Consider the following 21,060-nt stretch of genomic DNA (forward strand, 5'->3'; position numbering starts at 1 on the left):
TTCTTTAATAACTTTAACTTTAATAATTTATATGCTAGGATTGCGTAGGATTGCGTAGTTGATTTTAATAAACACAAGAATGCAAACTCATTATAATTATAGATTTCGCCATTAACTCGGGGACACTTGCAACCTCAAGCATGACATTTAAATGTGCTTCTACGATGACCTATTTCGTTGTGGGTTAAGCAACAAATATTTATACCGATGATGCTGCAGATTCTAGTTTCTCGGACAACACACAAATAGTAGTGTTTAATTTAATATTCAATTTAGTAGAAAGCTCTGTGTAACTTGAGTTTTCTTGGCTTGAATACATCTTTTGTTGACTGACCACTGACATCTATGGCCTTTGACATGAATCCCTTGGGATAGAGTTCTCTAGTATGCCAGATGTTTTGGTTTTGCTTCGTCAGCTCTTGAACAGCATTCACATCGAAGGTATTCTCTTTCGTTTCCACCAATTTGCCACGTTTCCAGGCTATAAACTCTGAGATGGGCTTCAAAATAAGGAAATAAAACATTTCCGCTAACGAGATGACGCTGAATCCCATAAACAGTCCCATAACACCACCGATATTTGCTGGAAATGCAAGCAAAACTATTAATATCATCTCATCACATAAACACTACAAGAACAGCAATCTCTTACGTACACAAGAACTCGGTCAATCCAATATAGACGTTCTTCATGCTGCCGTAATAGGCTGACTCCCTGTAGTACAAGTTCACGACCGCAATGTTGTCCAGCAAATACGATTTGTTCATGGAGGCAACAAGTGAATTGGCAATGCGAAAGTCCCGCTTGGCAAGGGGAAAATATAACGCATCCGCCAGGTAGGACAGATCAAAGCAGCCCGGCAAACATTGCTTGCGACACTTGGCGGCTTGGGCGGCATTCTCGAGTCGCATTGCCCGCCGAATACAGATCGTATCGCCCACGGCGCAAACACTGGCATTCCGATAGATGTGGGGATATTTGTGGGGAATGCAGGCGCACGCCTCGTAAAGGAACTTGGCATAGCATTCGTTCTCGCAGTTGCGGCGCGAGTAATGGTTGTGATACAGCAACTTCCTCTCGTCCATAAAAATGCACTGTCGACTGTTGATGGCAATGGAGCGAATGCTTGGCATGGCCTCTGACCTGCTGACCTCCAGGCGAAAGTTCATCTCGTAGCCAATGCCAACGACAAGTCCTTCGTCCTTCATATCGGGCGTTGTGATGGGGTTGTGAAACAACAGCTTAAAACGTGCAGCATAAATTAAATTGTATATATTTAACGATTGTCCAACCAGTTTATTGACAGACCTTGAAGCCGGGTCCATTCGTGGAGGAACAAAAGTATTCATTCAATTGGGCATCGAGCACAACACTAAAGCCCATTGTTATTCCAGATCCTTAAGGGAAACCAGAGTAATACCATCGTGCGTTATATGCATATCAATGCACTTACCCACAGCAGGACGTGGATAATAACGATTGGGCAAATCTTTGGGATAGCCAATCTCTGGATCCCAGGGCACAGACTCATTGCCAACCCGGGAGCTTAAATTTCTGCCTCTATTTTAAGGTATGAAAAATTAAATTCTTAGCTAGATACTTAAGATACTTTGTTAAATGTTAATCAACTTAATATGGTAGCTAAATATTTCAGATATAACTTAAAACCTAAGCTAATATTTCGTTCTTATTTCGAGAATTTGTTATTTTTCAGACTAATGTTCTTAGTTTTTGTAATTTGTTCCTGAAATTGTCTTATTTTTGGAACATAATTTTTAAGTGAATATTCTTGATTGTAACTGGTCTGTTTTTAGTGTAGATTCCGGCAAAGTCTGAAGAAAGTTTTCAATTATCAGCTGTACAAAAGAAGTTGACTTCGTTAATTATTAGACAATAAAATATATGTTAATTACCATTTTTAGATAGATGCCTGTTAAGTTTTTACAAATACATACTTGTTTTTTACTTATAATTAGTAAAAAAAATACGTGTTATTACTTACTGTCGCTTATAGAGTCGCTCGGGTGGCAGAAAATTAAAGACACAGCAAAGGCCTTCGTCTGTGACAATCGGGCGAAATAACTCCAAACACTTATATTCAATGGCACTGAATCTGCAATAGCGTAACATCTGTTCACAAGTCTGTGAATGATTCGTCACAAATTCAGATATTTTCAAGGTGTTGTTTGCCAAAGAAGCATAAAAGGCAAGCTTTTCCGCATCAGTAGTTTCTTCGGTGTCCTCCATCTCATCGCTGCATAGCACTTTTAGCAGATCACTCTCTTGTGAGCCACTAAATAAAAATTAAAGGTTATAAAACTATCTACGAGTAAAACACATCTTACTCCCTGTATTGAAACACTTTGCTGCGCTGCACCTGGTTCATGTTGCATATGGTGATGGCAGGAAAAGGCACTCTTAGTATAGATGTGGCATGTGGACTAATGCCTATGATGACTGGAGTGCTGTTCCACTTATCGTATATGTTGGATATCAATTGGAAAGTCAGCACAAAAGCCACCACAAAAGCAATCAAAAAGAACGACCTGAAGAATTTCAATTAACGATAAAAAATAAATACTGATTAAATGCAATTACCTCTCCCAGATGCTGAGCGTCGCATCGCCCACAAACTTAAGTCCGTGAAGTCCAGTTTCCTTAAGGAAAACTATCAAACTATTCTGAAAACTGTTTAGCAAGAACAAATACGTCTTTTGTTTGTTATCTTTGCCTGCCATGACGACAACTAAGCACGTCTATTCTGTAGAGGTCCTGCTTATATACCAGTATTAAGCAGTAAAGCAATAACATTTTACACCAACTAATTAACTGCGTCTAATTAAAGTGTGAGTATTCTGGAAAACAATTAGAGCAATCGATTGATTGAAATGCTTTCAGCAATTTACCTGATTAATTTGTGGTTTCATTTGCACTGACTTATCTCCTTGATGTTTGGCTCCTATGCTAAGCCTATTATTTACCCTGGCATAATACAAGTAGAATTAACGTTTGAGCTGTCTACGAGCTAATACTATGGATTAGTTGCTCTACACTTTAGAGGTAAATTCGCAAATATGCCAATATGTTAAGCACATTAATTTCCAATTACTTTGCAGATTTGTTTATTAATTCCACAGAGTGAACTACTTGTTAAGTATGAGTAATAATTATGGTATTATTTCTAAATTGAAATATATTGCTAATATGTTTAGTATTTCCAAATGATTTATATATCAGAACTTTATCTATTTACTCGTATCAGACTATCAAAGCATCTAGTGTGACATTTCAACTTCAAATAAATATATTTTATAATTCCCTAACAAGAATACAAGTAGAGCAAGAAACCCATTATGCTCACATGTGGGTTATTTTTGTGATAAGAAAAGTTCTTAAGGTTACTCAAGTGCTTATCATTAAGCTTAAATGGTTGTAGTTTCTTCCACTTTGATCAAGAATGTGAAATATAAAAATAGAATATTTCAACGATATTCTTCAGCCAACAAAATCATCTCAATAATTGAATAATTGAATATCTGATAGTTATGAGCAATTCACACATTATTCGTAATTGTTTATATGACACAATATCGCTCAACTTTATTTTGACTTATTGATAAAAAAAAAAAAAGCTCACGTTGGGAAGCTCAAAGCTGTTAGCTACACGTGACGTTCGACCGGTTTGTGAGAGTGCCGAATTGGATGAATATCAGCTGCTTCAGTTCCACTCGAGTCGGTTCACCATGAAGGTGCGACGCAATCCGCTGCCCCGGCGTTTGGTCGATGCATTGTGCTACCTTGTGATCGGCGTATTTTTGCCAATTGTTTTCATATTCGAAATTATTGTTGTGCTGCCAGCGATCCATGAGCCGGGTGGTTTTTTGCACACCTACACTTTCCTCATGGCAATGTTTCTGTTATTCAACATCAAGTCCAACATGATTGCGTGCATGGTGATTGACACAAGCGTCGATAGTGAGTAAAAGTCAAAGTACTAAAAAAGTCAATCAATCATTGCACTGACCCCATTCTAGGTGAACGCAGGAAAGCTCCGCCAGAGGGCGCTGTGGAGCGACACGGTTGGCGGCATTGCAGCACCTGCGACCGTTTAGCACCTCCCAGATCGTGGCACTGCAAAGTGTGCCGCGTTTGCATACTGAAGCGTGATCATCATTGCCTCTTCACAGCCTGTTGCATTGGCCAACATAATCATCGGTTCTTCATGTGCTTCACCTTCTACCTATTTGTGGGATCAGTCTATGCATTGAGTTATAACTCATACTACATGTGGGTGCTCAATGGCGCCACCTATTGCACATGGTTAACAGCGATTAAGCTCATTTGTCCCATGTTCATGCTGGTCATAGGCAACTTCTGGTCGAACCTACAGTTGCTCTTCTATAGCCTGAACATTCTAGCTCTACTTTACTCGATTGTTATATTGATCTATCATGTGCCCATTGTAATGCGTGGCGAAGTCTGTGCGGAGAGCGGAAAGGAGCACAATTATAATAAGGGAGTCTATGCAAATTTGCAAAGTGTTTTTGGCAAGCGAATGCACTTGGTTTTGATCTCTCCGTTGGTCAAAAGCGAACTGCCGAGCGATGGCTACAGCTGGAGTACGGAAACTAAAAAGAACAGCTAGCTGTGGAAATTGGAAAATTTCAATATATTTTCTGATAGACTGAAAATACAAGTTAAGATTGTAACACTAATTTAAGCGAATTCTTTAACAACTTTGATGTACCATCGAAATTATATGTATTTTGTTGCGTGAATAAACTCTTTAGAAGAATGGAATTTCGCCGAACTTTTATGCCGCAACGCCTAGAAGAACTCTTTTGCTACTTTTTAATAAGTTTTCTCGTGCCTGTTGTTTTCATTTACGATATCATTATTGTACTTCCTGCAATCCATGAACCAGGAAGCTTCGGCTATTTCTTCACTATTTTAACGGGTCTCTTTCTGTTATTTAACGTAGAAGGTAATCTCTTGGCATGCATGCTGGTGGACACCAGTGTAGATGGTAAGTAGCACACCGAGTAAAAGAATCATATTAACACACTTGTGTCCACTGCATTAGAACTCGTAAAGCCACCATCAGAAGAATCTTCAGAGCGTCTCAAGTGGCGACATTGCGATGCCTGCAATCGCTTGGGACCACCCAGATCTTGGCATTGTAAAGCATGTGGAGTTTGTATATTAAAACGCGATCATCATTGCTCTTTCTCGGGTTGTTGCATTGGTCATCAGAATCAGCGATATTTCTTCTGTTTTGTGCTGAACATGGCGATCATTGCATTCCTCGCAACGATCTATAGTACGAGCTATATTGTGATTAACTATCAAGATTTCCGGAATGTGATAAAGAGTCCCATTTTACTTCTCAGTCACCTTTGGATTAATTTGCAGCTCTGCGTTTATATGTTACACTTTATGGCTTTCATCTTCCCAGTCATGGCATTATCCTATCATTGTCCCATAATATTGCGTGGTGCAGTGTGTGCAGAGAAAGAGAATCCATCATTTTCATATGATAATGGAGTGATTCGCAATTTGCAAACTGTTTTTTGGCAATCGAATGCATTTGGTTTTGCTGTCGCCGTTGGTTAAAAGCGAACTGCCTGATAATGGCTATAGTTGGACATCGAATTCTCCGAAGTAGAGGAAACTTTAGATCTTCTAATCAAGTTTTCATTCACTTTTGACTGTAAACTCAATAAAAGAAAATCACTCAAATTATACATATTTCTAAATAAATTTCGCAAAAGTATAAATCGTCATGAAGCTCCGTCGCAATCCATTTCCCCAAAAAACGATCCTCTCTCTTTTTATTTCTAACTCTGACCGTACTTGTGCCTCTTGGCTGGATCTACGATATTTGGATTGTTCTTCCAGCAATTCATGAACCAGGCGGGCTTCCACATACTTTTACTTGCTTACTGGCCATCTTTCTGTTAGTTAATATTGAGGGCAACTTTTTGGCCAGCATGATGACGGATACCAGTGTTGATTGTAAGAATTTAAATGAATATAATCACTGAAGTCATTCCTTATGAATAAGTTTCCTTAGTTGAAACCGCCGTGCCTCCTCCTGATGGCACCGAAGAGCGTCTGGAGTGGAAGCATTGCGACATATGCGATAAGTTAGCACCTCCTAAATCTCGACATTGCAAATCCTGCGGTGTGTGTATATTGAAACGGCATCATCACTGCGGCTTTACAGGGTATTGTGTGGGCCATCAGAATCAAAGATACTTTTTGTGCTTTGTGTTGTACACAGTCATTGGATCTGTTCATTCGTTGATCTACAATGCGATTTACATGTGGAGACTTAATGGATCAGTCTATAGCAAAATCTATTTCAATTTCTGGCAATCGATTATTATGACTTGGTTTGATTTTACATTTTGGGAAATTCTGCAGATTGTTGTCTTTGGACTCAACTTCCTTTTGGTGACCCTTTCCATAGCTATTCTATCTATGAATGCATCTACTTTATGGCGCAGTGATGTCTGTTGTCACAAGGAAGTGGAGTTGAAATACCATAATAGAGTTGTTAACAATTTGAAAAGCGTTTTTTGGGCTACGCATGCACGTCGCTTGGCTTTTTCCCTACATCAATAGCCCATTACCCGAGGATGGTTATAACTGGGAAAAGGTTGCACATGGAGACTCCAGGAAAAACACTGAAGATTGATAACATTGATGTCTGTATTAAATATATTAATATTATTTTCATCAGTTATCTCTAGCAAGATAGATAACATAAAACTTAAGCTACACTTCAAACGCATTCTCAAATAAATAAATAAAAAGTCAAACACATTGTCAAAATTTAAGAAATTTTTGAGAAAATCTACTAAAATACTTTATACCTGAAGCATGAAGCTTCGTCGGAATCCTTTACCTCAACAACTTGAAGAAGGTTTGTGCTTCCTTGCCGTAGGCCTTCTTCTGCCTATTATCTTCGTCTACGAGATAATCTATTTGTTGCCAGCGATTCATGAAAAAAGGGACCTTCGCATATGTCTTTAATCTGCTAATGGGCATTTTTCTGGTACTCAACATAGAGGGCAACCTAATTGCATGCATGATCATCGACACCAGTGTAGATCGTGAGTTAGTATTCAAATTAAAGGAGATAAAATCTAATACATTGTCATTTCTTAGCTGATCGTGTGAAGGAAGCAACAAATGGAAACTTTAAAGATTGGAAGCATTGCAATCGCTGCGATCGCTTGGCTCCTCCCAGATCCTGGCACTGTAATTTGTGTGGTGTCTGCATCTTGAGACGTGATCATCACTGCATGTTCTCTGGCTATTGCATTGGCCATCAAAATCATAGATATTTCATGTGTTTCTTGTTCCATCTGATGGTTGCATCAATCTATTCCACCGTCTATTATTCAATCTATCTTTGGAGAATTACTGGCTTTAAGTTCATATTTCTTAGCCTAATAAGCAATTTGTTGGATTCGCTTGTAACGATTTTCTATGTCCTCAACTTAATTTTATTGACTCTCGCATTTGCTGCACTTTGGAATTATGTGCCCATGATGATGTCAGGTGAAGTATCTGGTGAACATAATAAGAATCTACAAAATAAATATAATTTCGGAGTCAATCGAAATTTGAGAACTGTGCTGGGAGAACGAATGCATGTGGCTTGGTTGTTTCCTACTATCAAAAGCAAGCTGCCTGAAGATGGTTACTCCTGGAACCCACAGTTAAAACAAGTTCAGTTGGGGGGACTAATTATAAAATAAACTTTGCAAACAGCAATAAAGTAACAGAGAGCATATATTTATAAGATAATTGTAAACAAATCATACATGAGATTCCTCTAGCCCATAAATGAGAACTGTTACCTTTGCACTTTTTACTTTCGACCCATCGGAATAAAAGCTTCGCAAGCGCAATGTTGTAAAGTTAAAGCCAATGCCACCTCGCATTATCTCCGTCAAAACACCAGATCCCAATTGACTCTCATCAAAGACCAATATCAGATTAATTCTAAAATTGAACTTGTTCTTGTCATTGGGTTAAATATGCATGCGTACAAATAGGAAAATTTACTTACTTGTTTAGCATTGTCAACGAAGTCCATATAGTACACACCACTCTTCCAACGAATCTCCACTTCATGGATGGGCACTGCAGCCGGATGCTGATAACCAAACTGAATGGAGAAACCATCAATTTTAGCAACAAATTCAAATAAATAAATGATGCAAATTGACAGAAGTATCACAGGAGACATTCTAGTTACAATAAAGAATCTAACTTTCAATTGAAGCAGAATAGTTATTCTTATCAATTCTGCTAATTTTGCGATACTCAAACATTTTGTGTTTCTTAAACAGATAAGGGAAGAATGAATTTAATTAATTAAATTGAACTGCCTCAAAATACTCCTTCTAATTAAGAAGAATGTGTAATATGGGCACATTTAATATCATACTCATATATATGATGCAACTCAATAATTCAAATTTTAAACGTCCGTTATGGCCAACTTTTTGAATATAAGCAGCATACTTCGCTACACACCATTAATTGATTATTTTGATAGCATTATCGACGGTTTTGTTATTGTTATCGATATGTCCGTATTTAATTACCGCAAAGTACTATTCCATTTCATATTTTAAAAAAAATGCTATTGTAAGCAGTCTCTAATTTTTTTTTAAGTTGTAAAGTTTATGTAACTTTGACGTTAACACCCAACTTGTCCACTTAACAATTTAAATATCGTTGCATCGATATTCTTCTCTTCGTATCGATACAATTTATATGTTCACATTATTGCATCTATAGTGCCATCTCTAGTCGCTCTTTTTATTATTAAATAACACACGTTCCGCGAGCTCCTCCACAACTTTAGCTGTAAATTGTTAATGAAAATGTTTCGCAAACAGCTTGGAAGCCTCTCGCGGATATCGACGCAACTTCAACGAAATGCCATAGTAAGTGGAGCAGCCAGTCGCACCGCTGAGATGTCTACGAATGTAGCACCGGCTTTGGATGCAGCTGCCCTCGATGAATTTCGCACAGCTGTTGCCAATCCTGGCGAGCACTCGGCGCTGCAGTCGGCCAAGTTCTACACGATACCTGTGGAGCAGAAGAAGCAGATCTTTACGGGCGGTGGCCTGCCAAAACAGTACGAGCAACAGATTAAGACCTTTACTGAAACGTGCCTCATGGTGCGATCTCCTGCCCTGGAACTGCTGCAGTATATCAAGAACGCTGATCTAAGTAAGCCTGCTGTGCGTTACGTGCTCTATGGCGAGAATGGTGTAGGCAAGACTCTGACCATGGCCCACGTGCTGCATTATGGCGCCCTAAACGACTTTGTGCTGGTTCACGTACCCTGGGCACCCAATTGGATGAAACGACCCAAGGAGGCGGCCAATGCATCTGGCCAGGAAGGCTTCATTGATCTGCCTTTCGATGCGGCCGCTTGGCTGGTGCATTTCAAGAATCAGAACGCACAATTACTACAGAAATTACAGCTGAAGACGAGCAAGGAATACGTGTGGAGTAAGCGAGAGAGCACGCCAGCTGGAGCTTCGCTCATTGAGCTGATCGAGCATGGCATTGCTCGCATTAAGTATGCCTCTGAAACGACAGCTGCGCTGATCGCGGAGCTGAAACAACTGGCCACCAACAACCAATGCAAGATAATGGTGGCCATCGATGGTTTCAATGCCTTCTTCCATCCCATCACACGCATCTTCTCGGACAACAAGCAGCGTGTGTCGCCGGATCGCATCACGCTCACACAGCCCTTCCTCGACATCACCAATTACGACTGGACGAACGGTGTGTGCATTCTGTCCGTGGATAAGATCGCAATGACAGAGGGCTACATGGATTCGTATATGCCACGCTATTTGCTGGGCAAGGAAGGCTTTGAGCATTTGGATCCATTTGTGCCCATCCATGTGGAGAACTACACCGAGAAGGAATTCATGAGCTACATCAACTACTACTTGGATCGCCACTGGATCTCGAAGACGCCGCCAGGCTTTGAGAAGCAGCTCAAGTTCATGAGCAATATGAATCCTTACACATTGATGCAGCTTGTGAGAGGATTGTAGATGGATTAAGAGTGACTTTGTCATCATCTATGATACTTGTTATTAGTTTATACACTCTGTAATTAAATAAAATAAACGAAATCGTAAAATTAATCACTGAATGTGTATTGTTGTTCAACTGAAGAAAAGATTGCGGCAGTCTACCTATATTTTATTGTCTTATTCCGAGTACTTTCAACTTTTTTGTGTACCTGTTGAATCCAATGGAATAGTTTACAAATATCTTGTATATATATATTTAACATGCTTGTGTGTCCATTTTAGATTTGAATTGCGATCAATTTGAGTGCGGGCTGTATAAGAAATAAAAAATGATTCTCATCAAAGTTTATTCAACATATATTCAATTCAAATTGGGAATTTATTTAACGATAATCAGCAATATATAATAATGCACTGTAAAATATAATGTGTGTGTGTTATGCATAGATGTGTGTTTTCTTTCTTTATGTGTTGATGTTTGTATGCATCAAATGAATAGAAATTTTATGTTTTTAGCGCTTCAGAAGCTCGCTGAACACACAGTACCAAAAAAAAAAAAGATCTCACACATGTTGTGAGTGCTTACGACATACAATGATAGTTAGGATTGGTTTGTTTTCATTTGTCATTAGGGAAATGCATAAAGCAAAAACGATTTTCGATACTTCGAGCTTCGAGGTATGCAAATCGTATCTTAGGCAATATTTTTTGGTGTGCGGAAGTTGAAAAGTATAAGTATAAATAGTAGGTTTATCTTGCGTCTCGTTCACAAATAATAACTAAGCTGCAATTTAACATTGTCATCATATTTTGTATGTATATTTGCATAATTCTATTACAATTTTAGTTGCTTTCAACAACAATAACAATAATGTGTGGGTTTGCATTCTTTCTTATCATGTTTTTCATTAAATGTATTTTTATATGTATGTATTTTCGTTTTCATATTATTTGCTTTTATGTGGAGTTAATTTTCTTGATTTTTCATTTATTTTTGTATGATGTGATAATGCTAAGCTATTTGATGCTGTATTATCGTAGTCATATGATCGGGCTTTCGCCGATATATGTGTAGATTCATGTTTGCATTATTTATTTTTTTGCCTTTTCTTGTTTTTTTTTGTTTTTGGTTTATATTTATGTAAATATGTATTGTATGCTTGATTATATGTATGTAGGTATATGTTTTTTTTTTGTATGTGCCTCGGTGTGGATGTGATACATCATATTCAACTACACGCAAATACAAATCATTCAAAATCATAAATACAAAAAAAAAAATAAAGAGAAAATACAAAATATTTGCAGTTTTTTCGATTGTGCAACGTAACAAATTAAAAAGCCTCCTCATCATTAACGAAAGAAATTAAAATATTGATTGTAGAATGAGAGTAAATATTTCAAGTTGATTCGTACGTATGCACTAAATATGTTATAGTATTATATGTATAAATATGAAATGAAATGCGTCAGGTGTGATTATTATTAAATAAAACAAAACAAATTTAAAAACTCAAGACACCTTGGGGTCCGTCTGAATGACCAATTCACAAAATGCTCGCAGAGCCCAACACACAGCTCAAAAGAATGAATTGAGGGAAACAGTTAATCATAGCAAATGGCATCTAACGAGTGTCCTCTTTCAATCGAAAGTCCAATCTTAGTATTGGTGTTTATAGTGTGCAGTGTGTGTATGGTGTATATTGTGTGTGTGTGTGTGTGGTGTCTGTTCATTTGGAGCATTCGTCTACTTAGGCTAGTTTCTTATACGTACATTCTCATTACTCATTTTGTTTTTTAGTTTTTCGTTTCGATCAGTTTTGGTTTTTTATCTGTTGGTTTTCCACTTTTCCAAATCGTGTTACAAATCAATGTGTATGTGTGTTTTGTATTTATAATTATTACATCTACCTTTGGAGCAGTGTGTGTGTGTGTGTTGTGTGAGTGATTTGGCTTGCACCTAAATCGATGATCAAAGCCCAAATCAGATGGCGTCGCATGCAGATGCATTAAACATGGTATGTATGCAACATTTGCTAGGCGGGGCATGCATTTGGATGAGTTAATGATGACGATGACAATATGGTGAACAAACAGCGAGCGGCAGTCGGTGCAGCATTGCTTCTGTATTATTTCTTGACAAATTGATAGGGGGCGGCAGGGCGATAGTGTCGTATGGGCGGCACAGCGCCACCAATACCGCCTCCCGTGGCAGCTACAATGCTGTTCGTCATGATGCCACCGCCGGCATTTCCCATGCCGGCATTGCGTCCATTAAAACTGGCCGCACTCACCACCATGCCGGGCGGCGATGCCCGAACAATTGCCTGTGGCGGCAATGTAGTATGCATGGCGTTGCCCCTCTGGGCAGCTGTAAGACAAAGCTTCGATTAGAAGTGTTCTACAAGGATGTAAGTAGTTAGATTGAATGCACTCACCTGGCACATAGGGCTTTGGCTGGTGGTAAGTGTTATTGTGTGTGTTGTGTGAACGATAATAGACAGTCTCGTCGTTGTGATGATAGTGCGATTGCTGCTGAAACTTTTGTCTACGAGCGAAGACACAAACATGAGTTTGGCACTTGAAGTGTGATTAGATGGACACTCACCTGTAGTTGCCGCCAGAACGATTGTTTCCATTGCCATTGCCACCAGCAGCAGCCGATTGTTGTTGCTGCTGCTGATGCTGTTGTTGTTGCTGCTGCTGCTGTTGTTGCTGCTGCAACTGGCGCAGTGTCAACTTCTTAGCAGCCTCCGGGTCTTCCATAAGCTCCCTGTACTGCTCCTGACGTATGTCATCGTGCTTGTCGGGTATTAAATAGCGCCTAATCTCGGCCAGGGCGTAGGCAACACGGGCATAGGCCTCGGCGGGTGGCGCAATTGTCGACACCTCAACGTGGAGCGGAAGATTCAGGTGGGCATATTTGGCGTCCGCTGAGTTGCGCAGCTCCTCCTCGCGGGCACGATCCTTCATGGAGAAGCGGCCGAGTATGACGATTTTACACTGCGTCTCCTCCTGCAGCCGGCGCAGGGGAGTTGCCCTTGGGGCCAAGCAGTTTGCCAACATAGTTGAATTTCTTATCCTTGATAGGCACGTGCACCTTCTGCGACAATTTGATCGTTCGCTGCTGATACACATCGGCATATTGATCTCTCGTTGGTATGCGACCATTTAGCTGCACTCGCTCCAAAGCTGCAAGATCATTTTAATGTGTACACAAACTATTTAGTATATAATTACACACACACACACACACACACACACATTACAATCAGTGTGTACACACACTGAGATGTTGGCAAATCGATTTCATTACCTTCGTCAATTAGTTTTACGGCCAATGGAAACTGATTCTCCATGCGCGATCGCTCGCTCATCAGTTCCTGCATATATTTCTGAGCCGACTCATTTAGGCGCGCCGGCTGAGTCTTCTCGTTCTCACCAGAAGCAGTCGTCGCATTGTGTTGTTCATTCTCATGCTCACCATTGCTGGCACCTGCATTTACACTGACTGCTGCTGCCGCCGCTGCTGCCGCCGACGATGACCCTGGGCCCACACGCATTCCGTTTTCCGCCATTTGTCCTGCTTTCCCTAACGGCGCCCGTAGTTAATTGATGCGACGAATCTTACCAAAATTGGTGTCGGCACAGTGCGTGGCGCGTTTTTATCTAAATGGCCTCGTCGCCGAGCAGTCAATTCAATTTGAATTTATCAAATATGTTTGCAACCTCTTTGTGGCCCTAATTTTTTCTCTCTTTTTCCATCAAAGTGTGTACATATCTAGCAAAAGTGGGAAAAACGCGCTAGCTTCTTTCCATCGCAATGCTTGCCCAGCCCTGACAAGCCCAATTTAGCAACTACAAATTTGCATATCTATCGAACGATAGCAGCGATAGACAGTATATTTGGTATATTGTGCATCTTAAGTTAGTACGTTTGGTAAATTCTACTGCGGTCACCCTGACCTCCCCATAGAGAAAAGAAAATTTTTTTCGCCCTAATATAAAACAATAAAAAAAACAACAAATTAAATTTGTGCATTGAATTAATACGTGTTGACCAAAGTTTTTGCCAAGCATTTGTTGAGTGTTTCGCACATTTCCACTTAGAATTAACAAGAAATTGAACTAAAATGCCGCGAGACTATGACAGAGACTACAATGAAGACACCGCTGCCGACTACAAGCGCAAGCGACGTGATGATGAAGCCGCCGGCACCGGCAGTGCAGCAGATGCCCCAGAAGTCGACGGCAGCCATGGACATGCAACGAGTCACACGCCGTTGCACGATACGCCACAGCTGAATGAGAAAACCAATGCGTACCTGCAGGAATGTTTGATGGAGAAGAAGACGCTAGAGAAAAAGAACATTATAACAAAGCGTCTGCTGGACGATGGTAAGTTAGAAAATCGTAAGATTCTATACATCCCTAATACGGTTATTTGGCAGAGGTTGAAAAAATACTGGTGAGCGGTCGCATTCCAAAACCTGAGATATACGCTAATGTGTATAGTGAAAAGCCAATAAGAGTGGCTCAGAAAGTCCTCTTCCCCATCAAAGAGTATCCAAAATTCAATTTTGTCGGCAAAATACTGGGTCCCAAGGGCAATACACTGCGACAGCTGCAAGAGGAAACGCTCTGCAAGATGGTCGTCATGGGACGCAACTCCATGCGAGATCATGGCAAGGAGGAGGAGCTGCGCAGCTCGGGTAATCCCAAAGTATGCACATCTCAGCAGAGATCTGCACGTAGAGATATCCACAGTGGCACCACCAGCTGAGGCATATCACCGCCTTGGTTATGCCCTGTGTGAAATACGCAAATTCATGATACCTGATGCCAATGACGACATTCGTCTTGAGCAACTGCGCGAAATGGACGGCAAGGAGCGTATGTATAAGAAATCTCATCACTACTCCAAATCATACGGCGAGCACGGCGCTTACAGTACTCGGTAAATTGCATAAATATTTGTTTATTTAAGGAATAATCCAATTCCAATTAGATAGATATTTAAGAATTTAATTTTAAATTTATTCGTTTTCCATTATTTCCGATTTATTAAAGCACACCTCCGCCAGCGACATCTAAGCCGAAGGTATATTCGATTCTCGAAAAAGCGCGATATGTTATGGACGATCCCAACTATGGCATTGTTAAAGCTCATAGGTAAGCTAGCAAAGATCAATTGTAGCTATCTTGTACATGTCTAACACAATGCGACTTCTCAAAAAATGTTTAGATCGCGGGACCATGAATTATATGATCACCATGGGGAGTATGATCGATATGCGACCCCGCCACCGACGCAATCGTCGAAGCACTCGAGTCATCACGCTCAGTACGACAGCAGTTCGTATGAGAGGGATTACCGCCGTGAGTATCATCCACACTCGTCTTCCTCATCCTACCCGGCGGCCTATCCAGGTAAGCGCAGTCGTATTAAGTTAATTCATATCTTTCCCGCAGCAGGACTGTTTTCAAACGACTCATAAATAATCCGCGCGCAACTGTTGAAACCAAAAACCATTTTACAGCAACAAAAAAGAATTAAAAAGAGTAAAAAATACAAAAAAAAAAATGTAAAACCAAATTAAATACAAAAAAGTTAAAACGCGACTCGAAATTCAAATTCAAACGGAAGAAGCCTGTCCTCTATATATATTTAACAAGATTTTAAATGCACTATGCCTAAAGAGCTGGCGATCAACTTAATTATATTACGACCGAAAATCACAATCTCGATATCAATATCAATCTCAAACTCAAACTATTACTACTAACAAACATTCGTACAAAAGCATTTCAAACACACATTTAATGCAATACTATCCAATACTCATCCATCAAAATAAATACCAATCTTACCTACTTCAAAACCAACTGTGATAACACATCAAATTCTAATTGTAATTGACAATTTTATATGCAAAACAAAGAGAAAAAAAGTACCAAATCAAATGAATTAACTATTTACTGGGGGTAGTGCATTCAAAACCGGTTAAACAACAAAATATTTTTATTTTTTTTATGTATCTTAAGACAACTATGAAAACAAAAGAAAATTTAACCAATTCAAATTAAAAAAAAAAAGAAATCAAGCACAGAGACAAACAGACACTGAAAAAATCTAAACAACAATAAAAATTCTTTCCAAAATAGCAAAACCAAGCAACGGTCGTTCTTCATCGTCATATAGACCAACAACATCGGGCTCGGGATCACATTCATCGGCTCACTATGAAACTGGATCACGTTCTCGTGAAAGCGTGCGTTATCGCTCGGCTCCATACCCAAAAATGCGCTAATTCACATACTATATATATATATTTCACAAAGCAAAAACAAAAACAAGAAAAAAAGTAAAAACAAACAACCAATCAACAAAGTTAAGAGTTAGTCTTTCCAGCACCAACTGCGACAACAACAAAAAAAAAAATTCCATTTAAAATCAATGCGAAAACAAAAATAAGAAAAAACACCCAAACTACAAAAATGTTTAATGTCTAATAATCCAACCAATAATACATCAAATCTATGCATACACTTACTTATAAATATCTACTATAATCGAAATCCAAAACAAAATGATAAAGCAAAACCTATTTTATAGTACCATGTTTCAAAATATTTAATTTGTGTTCAAACCAAAAAAAAACAAAAAGAAAAGAAAAACAAAACGCAATTCAAACCCACAAACAACAAATAATAATAATGCAACAAACATAGGAAACGAAAAAAAAAATTAAATACAAAAAAGCAAAGTTTAAAGTATTTGTCAAAACATCGTTAAATGCAATTCACAATAAATTAGTTAACCAATTTTACAATCAGAAAACTTTTAGACAAAAGACAACAAATCATTATACACACTCACACACCCCCATATAAGAAAAGTAAACAAATCCTATAATTATTCTAAAGAAATGTTAGCGTAAGTTTTGGAATTATTTTTCAAATAAGTTTATGAGCAGAACAAATTAAATAAACAATAAAGCATAAATAACAGAAACGCCCAACGACAAAGTAAGTATGAAAAACGGCTTCAATAAAAATAAAACATGCAAAACAAAAACAAAAATGAAGAAACATAAATTTAAAGAAAAACCCAATTTTCTCCCGGCTTCGTTGTAAATTCAGAGCGTTCAACGTTGTACACAAAATATAAATGCGTATTTGAATGTTGTAACGTCGGTAACTGATCAATGATGATAATCTATAATTGTTTAATATACTACATACTTAATTATTATTTATAAATTATAACCCTCAATGTGCGCATTCACAATAGAATGAATAAAATTTAATACTTATTTTAATTCTACATACTTCTCTCTCTCACTGTTCGTGGAACAACAGACACTATCCCAAATAAATACCAATTATAATTCAACCAAACTAAACATGGCCTTTTCTTATAAACAACTTTATTATCACATAACTAAAATAAGCGAATTGTATTTAAAAATTCATGGCACCATCCAGGAACATAAGACTATCGACGGCGGATATCGCTAGTTCGACGTCTCTTTTCTGCACAGTCTTCTTCTTCGACTGTGCCGTATATGAGAAGGACTCGCGCGCCAAGGACTCGATAAATAATTCTACAGCCCGGGTTACGGCGAAAACAGCTTCATTCGATGCGATTTGCAGGTCTGGATCGAGTTTCATTATGTTGCGAATGCGAGCCATAGGCAACTGGGTTAATTTTGCTTCATGTTCGTGTTCAGCTGACTTGCCACCGTTCGTAGCTAAAATAGAACATACGTTCAATTAATATGAAGCTCACATCTGATAGACACTTTGAGATATCTACTAACTTGTTTTACTCAATTCTTTGCCATTGGTGGCCACATTTGTTGTTGTGCCATCTTCGTCAGTCGCTTTCTCATCATCATCGTAGTCGTCGTTGTTGCCGTTTTCGTGGTCCATCAACTCTTCACTCCCTTGCAACTCCTGTGCCAAGTCAGTCTCCTCCGTTAACTCATTTGGAAATAAATCTTCACTTGCCATTTTGTTGATTGACAATAATTGTTTTTTATTTCGCTCCTTTATGCGCTAGAGAAACAACGCAGACTGTTTTGCCGGCGCCAAAAGTATCGATATATTACTCTACTACACCACACCGTCAATCGATAAGAATAGTAAATCAAAAAGTATCGTTTGTCGAAGCCATTTTCGATAGCATGATAAATTTTGTGCGAAGAAGCAGAGTGCGTTGCAAACTATTATACAGAATTTTCACTTGAATTTTTATTAAAACGTTTTATCATTATGGATAGTTCAAATAGTGAATTTAATGAGAAACCAGCTCCACATGAGCATCAGCCACGTTTAAACGAAGTGGCCCAAAAGTTCTTGGCCGATTTAGACGAGGAGCGTCAACGTTTGTCCGCCGAGTTTCCATTGTGCGCCCTGTTGATTGACGAAGGTGCGATTTGTGAACAAACAACAACAGGCTATTGTGATTAATTAAAATTGCTTGCAGCTGTGGATCGTGTTTACTGTACTGGTCGTATTCCTGGCCGTGAATTCTACGCAGATGTCTACAAGCAGAAGCCCATGAAAATCACGCAGAAAGTGTTCGTACCTGTTAAACAGTATCCAAAGGTAAATGTCAAAGACGCAGCATGACTACGAATTTGTTGAATGAATTTTACATATTTTGTTTGTAGTTCAATTTCACTGGCAAAATCTTGGGGCCCAAAGGCAATTCATTGCGACGCCTGCAGGATGAAACACAATGCAAGATTGCCATCAAAGGACGCAGCTCGATACGTGATCGCAGCAAGGAGGAACAGCTGCGAAATTCCGGGGATCCTCGCTATGCCCATCTGCAGAAGGATCTCTTCCTCGAGGTGAGCACAGTGGCAACGCCAGCCGAGTGCTATGCTCGCATAGCGTACGCTCTCGCCGAGATCCGTAAGTATCTAATTCCAGACAAAAACGACGAAGTCTCCCACGAACAGTTGCGTGAACTGATGGAAATGGATCCGGAATCTGCCAAAAACATACACGGGCCCAACCTGGAGGCTTACAGGTAAGCATTGTTGATCTATTAATGACAATATAGTAATCATATTTGGAATTACAGATCGGTTTTCGATAAAAAGTTCGGCGGCAGCAGCGGTGCACCAAAATACTTGAATCTCATCAAGAGAACAGCGGAAAATCCGCCCGAGTAAGTTACTTGTAAAGTATAATTTTAAATAATTATTTTGAATGCCACGGATAACGATTTGAACTCGCTGCAGCGTCGACAATATTTGAGCTTTCGCCTTTCGTTTAAATTTTCCTCGATTGTTGATTTCTTGTTGTTATTTCTAGAGCGGAAGAGGCTGAGGAGGTGGCCTACGAATACGATCATAGAATGGCCAAGCGTGGGGCTCCATCTGGATATGAATACACTAAACGTAAGTCAATTAATTAACCAATCTTTCCATTTAGATGTCCTTATATATGTAGATATTATATCTTTTATTTGGGCTTTTGGGGTAAACACAAATAAAGCTGATCAAATATTAAATATACATTTCAACTGAATGACTACAATTAATTTTACCATAACAAATTTTCTATTTATAACTTCATGTATACCTACTCGATTCTAATCTCGTATAATATAATATAAAAAAAATGCATAAATTTTATAGCACGCCCATCAATAATACCAACAAACGCAGCTGCATATAAACGGCCTCAGCCCTATCAAACTGACATGAAACGTATGCGCGAACCGCCCATCAAATCTTATAAACCCAATACGTATACCATACTCAAGAAGTATAAATAAACGCAAGTGATCAGAGACAAAAAAAAAAACAAATTAAATATGAAATTACATATACATACAATAAACCTAATGATAATACTACAAACAAAATGATGTAATAGTTAAAAAAAAAATAAAAAAACAACAACAACAAAAAAAAATCTATTAAGAATAATAATATTAATGAATAATTTATACGAAAAAATCGTTTCAATTTGTTTTGGCCTTGGACGAAAACAATTTTGAAAAGAATTACCCATGCCCAATGCTAAAAAAATATCAATAATAATACATAAATGAAATGGAATATACATACTTATAAAAGTTTTTAATTGACTTCCAATTCAATATGAAAATATGAAATGTTCACGTTCCGCTCATTATCTCAGACACTGTAAGTATTTCTCATATTTCTGTCCCTTAAGCGTCGTGAGCAAAATCCAAAAGCCAATCCATTACTTTATTACTTTCAAATTATATAAATAAGTAAAATAAAAACAATCGAAAAAAAAACAATATCAAATAAAATATTTAAAGCAGCTATAAATATATTTGATTATAATAGATACTTAAATAAAAGCCCCTCACATGATTTTTGTCACTAGCAATAGAAAATATAAACTGAAATATATAAATTATATAACTGAGCCCTGTTTACCCAAATTGTTTATAAACCAAATGATTTTCTGATCACTTTAAATATATTGAATTATCAATGAAAAAGTTAAAGTTAATAACAAACAAAAATATGCGCATATTACAATAAGTTAATAAACATTTATAAAACTATTAAATTTGAGTGAATAAATAACATGCTCAGCACAATAACAATTATTTTATATTCAATGTAATAGTTTTTGACCCAACTAATTACTTTTCCAGCTAGCTGAGATCATTTGTTGAGAACAGCAAGTTGCCAAGGATAATCACACTTAAGATCTCAGCCAGTTATTGCAAGTAATGGGCGTTATGATAATTTATGTATTTAATACCGTCAAGGTAAAGGAGAAAGGTACGTACGTTATTGTAATTGATTAAATAAAAAAACTGCATTTTTAATAAAATCTGAATTAAACAAAATATTCACATCTTTGACTTTGATTTTAGAATTAAGGTTTTATAATTGAAGCATACACATTTTGAGTGTGCTCGACTATGAGCTATCCGTTAATAATTTTCAATAAAAGCAAAACAGTCAA

The 21,060-nt window shown here is 38.2% G+C and overlaps 9 protein-coding genes across 11 annotated transcripts; 5 read left to right on the plus strand and 4 right to left on the minus strand.

Moving 5' to 3' along the window:
• On the minus strand, positions 1–3,168 carry LOC133845252 (pickpocket protein 28). The gene is made up of 8 exons (XM_062279654.1): positions 2,908–3,168; positions 2,600–2,856; positions 2,347–2,547; positions 2,004–2,294; positions 1,455–1,561; positions 1,310–1,398; positions 657–1,242; positions 1–583 (listed from the first exon to the last, which is right to left on the minus strand). Exons 2-8 carry the CDS (start codon positions 2,737–2,739, stop codon positions 273–275), a joined length of 1,725 nt encoding a protein of 574 aa, XP_062135638.1. The 5' UTR covers positions 2,740–2,856; positions 2,908–3,168; the 3' UTR covers positions 1–272.
• A 116-nt stretch (positions 3,169–3,284) lies between these two features.
• LOC133845262 (probable palmitoyltransferase ZDHHC24) lies at positions 3,285–5,226 on the plus strand. Its single transcript, XM_062279661.1, has 3 exons — positions 3,285–3,976; positions 4,036–5,027; positions 5,085–5,226. Exons 1-2 carry the CDS (start codon positions 3,745–3,747, stop codon positions 4,644–4,646), a joined length of 843 nt encoding a protein of 280 aa, XP_062135645.1. The 5' UTR covers positions 3,285–3,744; the 3' UTR covers positions 4,647–5,027; positions 5,085–5,226.
• LOC133845752 (uncharacterized) lies at positions 4,999–7,985 on the plus strand. Its single transcript, XM_062280312.1, has 5 exons — positions 4,999–5,027; positions 5,790–6,016; positions 6,075–6,625; positions 7,002–7,119; positions 7,175–7,985. The coding sequence occupies exons 1-5, from the start codon at positions 4,999–5,001 to the stop codon at positions 7,768–7,770; spliced, it is 1,521 nt and encodes a 506-aa protein (XP_062136296.1). The 3' UTR covers positions 7,771–7,985.
• LOC133845265 (uncharacterized) lies at positions 7,779–8,401 on the minus strand. Of its 3 annotated transcripts, none has more exons than XM_062279666.1 (2): positions 8,085–8,401; positions 7,779–8,028 (listed from the first exon to the last, which is right to left on the minus strand). In XM_062279666.1, the coding sequence occupies exons 1-2, from the start codon at positions 8,262–8,264 to the stop codon at positions 7,831–7,833; spliced, it is 378 nt and encodes a 125-aa protein (XP_062135650.1). In that variant the 5' UTR covers positions 8,265–8,401; the 3' UTR covers positions 7,779–7,830. The 3 variants fall into 3 exon arrangements, with proteins under 3 accessions (XP_062135650.1, XP_062135649.1, XP_062135651.1); XM_062279665.1 differs by having other exon boundaries at positions 7,779–8,034; positions 8,085–8,389; XM_062279667.1 differs by having other exon boundaries at positions 7,779–8,017; positions 8,085–8,383.
• A 420-nt stretch (positions 8,402–8,821) lies between these two features.
• LOC133845258 (small ribosomal subunit protein mS29) lies at positions 8,822–10,197 on the plus strand. The gene has a single exon (XM_062279658.1). It carries the CDS (start codon positions 8,902–8,904, stop codon positions 10,102–10,104), a length of 1,203 nt encoding a protein of 400 aa, XP_062135642.1. The 5' UTR covers positions 8,822–8,901; the 3' UTR covers positions 10,105–10,197.
• A 977-nt stretch (positions 10,198–11,174) lies between these two features.
• LOC133845259 (KH domain-containing, RNA-binding, signal transduction-associated protein 1) lies at positions 11,175–13,881 on the minus strand. The gene is given in 5 exon segments (XM_062279659.1): positions 11,175–12,457; positions 12,525–12,634; positions 12,695–13,116; positions 13,118–13,278; positions 13,403–13,881. Coding segments are annotated over 5 exon segments (1,197 nt in total). The 5' UTR covers positions 13,665–13,881; the 3' UTR covers positions 11,175–12,215.
• A 139-nt stretch (positions 13,882–14,020) lies between these two features.
• LOC133845257 (KH domain-containing, RNA-binding, signal transduction-associated protein 2) lies at positions 14,021–16,769 on the plus strand. Its single transcript, XM_062279657.1, is given in 6 exon segments — positions 14,021–14,484; positions 14,538–14,803; positions 14,805–15,043; positions 15,157–15,258; positions 15,332–15,516; positions 16,252–16,769. Coding segments are annotated over 6 exon segments (1,203 nt in total). The 5' UTR covers positions 14,021–14,219; the 3' UTR covers positions 16,398–16,769.
• A 173-nt stretch (positions 16,770–16,942) lies between these two features.
• On the minus strand, positions 16,943–18,174 carry LOC133845264 (DNA polymerase epsilon subunit 4). The gene is made up of 2 exons (XM_062279663.1): positions 17,910–18,174; positions 16,943–17,840 (listed from the first exon to the last, which is right to left on the minus strand). Exons 1-2 carry the CDS (start codon positions 18,100–18,102, stop codon positions 17,551–17,553), a joined length of 483 nt encoding a protein of 160 aa, XP_062135647.1. The 5' UTR covers positions 18,103–18,174; the 3' UTR covers positions 16,943–17,550.
• A 99-nt stretch (positions 18,175–18,273) lies between these two features.
• On the plus strand, positions 18,274–19,947 carry LOC133845260 (KH domain-containing, RNA-binding, signal transduction-associated protein 3). Its single transcript, XM_062279660.1, has 6 exons — positions 18,274–18,520; positions 18,578–18,699; positions 18,765–19,129; positions 19,184–19,270; positions 19,417–19,502; positions 19,743–19,947. The coding sequence occupies exons 1-6, from the start codon at positions 18,364–18,366 to the stop codon at positions 19,880–19,882; spliced, it is 957 nt and encodes a 318-aa protein (XP_062135644.1). The 5' UTR covers positions 18,274–18,363; the 3' UTR covers positions 19,883–19,947.
• Positions 19,948–21,060: the final 1,113 nt, after the last annotated feature.

The sequence above is a fragment of the Drosophila sulfurigaster genome, chromosome 3 (assembly GCF_023558435.1).
Source record: "Drosophila sulfurigaster albostrigata strain 15112-1811.04 chromosome 3, ASM2355843v2, whole genome shotgun sequence".
NCBI lineage: Eukaryota > Metazoa > Arthropoda > Insecta > Diptera > Drosophilidae > Drosophila > Drosophila sulfurigaster.